Genomic DNA, 5000 nt, shown 5'->3' with positions numbered 1-5000 from the left:
ATCCCTGATCTGATCTTCCAGGTCACCGCACAGGCCAGAGTTTTCTAATGCTTTGAGCTTTCAGGAAAGTGATAGGGATTTGGGGGTATTTTTGGAGGACATAGGAAAGCTTGCATTGGAGCACTTTTGATGTTATTTGTAGTTGGATGCTTTGAATGGGAACAGATCTGTTTTCTCTTACATTAAAAATGAATGGATGGAAGCAATGTAGTAGTGTTTCAAGACCCTTTAACCCTCCCACAAAACTATAAATACTGGCATAAATGATTAGTCACCATTGTGGTAAGCATAATTAAATTCTAAATAACAGTTTCTGGAAGTTTTTTATATATTTTTTTTGCATTATTTACATTAAAACTGCATTGTTGAGGAAAAAAGGTCAAATTTGCATATACATTTAGGCATTGGCCGGTATAAGATTCTTACGGTATGATAACCTTGAATGAAAATATCATGGTTTGACAGTATTGTGATGGCTGCTCTAATATATATTCTTTTTAAATGTCTAGGTCTAAAACAAAAACTTTTCCCCCATTGAACTCAATATATTTTATATATTTTATTTATTCAAAAACACTGATTTCTTTACAATTTAAAATGGCATCTTTGGATATCTTTTCTGCTGGAGATACTGTCAAAAAACTAAAAAAAAAAAAGGTAAAAAAAAAATCTTACATACAGTTGAAGTCAGAATTATTATCCCCCTTTAGAATTTTTTTCTTTTTTAAATACTTCCCAAATTATTTTTAACAGAGCACGGAAATTTTCACAGTATGTCTAATAATATTTTTTCTTCTGGAGAAAGTCTTGTTTGTTTTATTTTGGCTAGAATAAAAGCCGTTTTTAATATTTTAAAAGCCATTTTAAGGTCAAAATTATTAGCCCCTTTAAGCTATATATTTATACTATATCTTTATACTATATATATAAACAGTGGGGCAAATAATTCTGATATAAACGGTTTATCATAGGAACGGTATAGCAGAAAATGTTGATGGTTTTAAAACCTTGATTTTTCTAGACCACGATATACCTTGAAAACGGTTATCGCCCCATGCCTATAAACATTATACAATTTACATTCTGAACATAATGTCAAATATGTTTTTTTGCAAACCAAAAATATATTATATTTATGTGCATTTTAGTTTTCCTCACTCCACAACACATTTCTAAATTAAACAGTATTCAGATAAAAAACCTAAACATTTTATAGTGAAATTGTATTTGCAACACAAATGCACTGTATAAATGCTCAGAGGACTCATTTATCACCCATCCAAATGTGTGCACAGTTTTGCTTCCTTGACATTCATTGCATCGTTAGTAGTTGCTTTGGAACTTATAATTTTATAAATCATAAAATATCTATATTTATATATACAGCTTACTACTGGTAGTTCATCATATGAATATTAACTTGACCACCAAGACATTTTGTCTTTAAAAGACATCTAATAGACATCCAAACATTGATGTCTTGGCTAAATTTGAGCTGTCAGTGAAAATCTAATAGATATCTAACAACAGTCCAAACAATAGACAAATAGACCTTAAACCTATTTCATGTATAGTTATTTATTCTATTTGATTTGAATTTAATTTAATTCTGTTTCAGCTAATTTGTCAATTGTTAAGGTAAAAGAACAGATTTGATTGCAAACTATATATGACCAAGCGATGATCGATCCCATGTTTTGCATATGAAGTATGAACTGTTGCCTTCTAGGAAAAGGTTTTGAGTCTCTTTTGATTGAATAGATGCAATTCTTTTTAAGCCGTTTAATAGTTTCGACTTTGAGTCGAAGTCTGCCCTGATTTAACTTAATCTTTCAAGGTATTTTTGTACTTTCAGATGCATTATTTACATTAACACTAGCACTGTAGCACCATGTCAAAACTGCACTGTTATGTTAAAAAATTATTCTGTAAATGTAAAATATGGTGTTATTGATTCTTTCTTTTTTTTTTTATCTGTGTGAATGTGTGTAAATATGCATCTTTTTTTGTAGTTGTGTGCTGTTGTGAACTGTTGGTTAACTGTGACGGCTACAAGCATAGGTGATGGGCCCCCAAGACAAATTAATTATATGGGACAAAAAGCTTATCTTAACTTACCATACTTTACTAAGTTTAAAAGATATCCTAACACACAAAACGTTTGCAGTGTACTCAGTTTTGCATATTAAGTACCAACATATCTTTTGTTCATAATACTTTGGTATATAAAAAAAAAATGATGGCAGACTTGATATAAAACCTGACTTTATAATGAGCTAATACTGAACTGACACTTGAAAGCTGCTCAGTAACTTCTTTGTGTTTATGTTTTCCAGGAACCCATGACATCCATGCTCTGATCCTGGGCAGAGCCATCACTGGACTACAGTCCTTCACGGTGGACAAATAAGCAGCTGCTGCTATAACCCATGTACTTCCAGAGTGCTTTATTCAGTTTGCATCATTTACCATCACAAATTACTTGAAAGATGAAAACAAACGGTTTAGAGCAGTATTTTAGCTAAAGTATGTCCTTTTTGAATGTCTGTAATTTATGTAGTCATGTAGTCAGAGATCTATTTTTCTAAGCCCTAACTAGATCGCAACACTCAGATTTGTAAATAAATACACCAAAGGTCACATTAATTAAAGTGCATGTTTTTGTTTGTACAGTGGAGTTAAGGCTGCACGATATATTATTTCAGCATTGATGCTGTGAAAGTTGCTGTGATGGAGTCAAAGTTTATCATTTGCGTGTCTTTTTGCATGAGCATTTAAAGAGAGTTTAAAGCATTCAGGAACGAGAAATTATACTGTTTGTAGCTTTAATAATAAAAGTACATTTTATTGGATTCTTTATAAATTGAAGACAATTCAATAGTATAGTATAATTAGGGTTGGGTGTCGTTTGGGGTTATTTTGATATTGGCAGTAAATCAATACTTTTGAAACAGTAGCGGTGCCTGAACTTATACTTTTGAGCCACAAAATTATGGTGGATGACGCTAGAAAAATCTTTTATTTGACAAAAATATTTTTTAATCATTTTAATTGAACAATATAATTAAAGTTTAAGATATAATTATATTTGAATTGAGGGGCAGCACGGTGGTGCAGTGGGTAGCACAATCACCTCACAGCAAGAAGGTCTCCGATTCAAGCCTCGGCTGGATCAGTTGGCATTTCAGTGTGGAGTTTGCAAGTTCTCCCCGCGTTAGCGTGGGTTTCCTCCAGGTGCGCCGGTTTCCCCCACAAGTCCAAAAACATGTGGTACAAGTAAATTGGGTAAGCTAAATCGTGTATGTGTGTGAATGAGTGTGTACTGATGTTTCCCAGTGGATAAAACATGTGCTGGATAAGTTGGCGGTTCATTCAACTGTGGCAACCCCACATTAATAAAGGGACTAAGCCAAAAAGAAAATAGAATGAATGAATGAATATTTAAATTGAATTGCATTAATATATTTCTTTTGATCATGTGTTTGTTAGCATAATTTAGATTTGCATTATGCAATTAACATTACATTAGCTTACTACTAACCTGTAGATAGGCTGTCATTAAATTCAGGGAACTCCTTCTGGGGTTGGGGCTTGTGACTACGTTTACATGAACATCAGTAATCTAATGTTTTGCCTTAATCTGATTAAGACAATAATATGATTAAGGTATTTACATGAGTTGCTGTTCGAATGTTTTTTTCATGATACCGTTTTACATGTTATAGTCCACAGATTGATTAACGTAATTGTGTCATCAGGCTATCCACGTTTCCTCTGAAGTTTCATGTAATTTCAGGTGTTTCACTTGTAATTTTTCAACTAACTTCAGTTTCTTTTTCATTCAGCAACATATTGTTCATGCCCTGTGACAAACTGAGGTATTGAATGAGAATTTGAATTAGGGACTGGTGGAAGAGTGTTGTTTTAATAAAATTATACCGCACGCCGAATGGAAAGCAAAAACCTCCGCATTTTGTTTTGTGACACGGGTGTCTGTGGTCCTTTAAGGTCATCCAAAATTGTCCATGTAAACGTGCTCAGTGAAAGTGACAGATGATGCAAGTATAATGGTGTTATTTTACAATTAATTATTCCATTGCAGTACCTAAATACGGTTAAGAATTTACCAAAAACCATAAAGCACTGTTTATTTTATTTTTCTCTTTGCTCTACTGCATTTATATATGCTTGTAATCTTTTTCAAATGCTTGATTCACTCCACTACATAATCATCTCAAGCAATAAATTATGTCCAAACAGAGGTATTTAATCCAGAAAAACTAAATAATGCAACGTTAAATTATTTTGATATCGTGCAGCCTGGAAATGGTGTATTAATAAAAGATCACAACAAAGGTGTTAAGTCTGTTTTGAACAAACATTTACTGCAGGTGAATAAAACGTAAGACACTCTAAACAGTTTCCACTTTTGCTTTTCGGTACATAGATGGCACCAGAAGGTTCCAGGGCTGTTATGAAATCCCTGTTTTATAATGGTGTCATCATATCTTGCCATCTATATTTATCTAGAGCAGCTTATTTGGGAACTGAGAGCACCATGAAGAGAATTGACAACAAATTGAATGATTTTTCAATAACTAACTGAGGAGGAAAAGCCTTAAATCCCACAAATCTCAAACCTTAGTTATAGAAACACAAATAATACCCAAAACACAATTGCCAGGAATGATAGTTAAAAAGCCTTCAGATAAACCTTGTAATGTTATAAAAGAAATATTTAGCACATGCATACCAACATTCTTTAACATATGTAAGAAAGCACATTTTAATTATTAGCCATTAAAAGTTATTTACTTGAGTTAAATGACATCAATCGAACAAGATGCCATCTCTGTTATGAAGTTATTCAGAAATTAGTGTACCCTGTCTACTGCTCTGTGCCGTGCTGCAGGCCTTTATTGATGATGGCCAGGGTTTGACTCGCTCCCTGAAGCTCCATACTCAGCTGACTGCTTCTCTCCAGCACCTCCGACAGCTCA

At 33.2% G+C, this 5000-nt stretch overlaps 2 protein-coding genes across 2 annotated transcripts in view; one reads left to right on the top strand and one right to left on the bottom strand.

Annotated features, from left to right (window-relative positions):
- Positions 1-2721, top strand: part of gcdhb (glutaryl-CoA dehydrogenase b) — a 20434-nt gene extending 17713 nt beyond the window's left edge. Inside the window, exon 12 of the mRNA XM_056453160.1 lies at positions 2337-2721. Coding sequence (XP_056309135.1) covers positions 2337-2410 — 74 coding nt within the window. The 3' untranslated portion in view covers positions 2411-2721. The remainder of the gene's footprint in view (positions 1-2336) is intronic.
- A 2155-nt stretch (positions 2722-4876) lies between these two features.
- The window catches only part of syce2 (synaptonemal complex central element protein 2), a 13714-nt gene continuing 13590 nt past the window's right edge, over positions 4877-5000 (bottom strand). Inside the window, exon 5 of the mRNA XM_056450160.1 lies at positions 4877-5000. Coding sequence (XP_056306135.1) covers positions 4889-5000 — 112 coding nt within the window. The 3' untranslated portion in view covers positions 4877-4888.

The sequence above is a fragment of the Danio aesculapii genome, chromosome 3, assembly GCF_903798145.1.
Source record: "Danio aesculapii chromosome 3, fDanAes4.1, whole genome shotgun sequence".
Taxonomy (NCBI): domain Eukaryota; kingdom Metazoa; phylum Chordata; class Actinopteri; order Cypriniformes; family Danionidae; genus Danio; species Danio aesculapii.
This window is presented reverse-complemented; position numbering and strand designations above follow the sequence as displayed.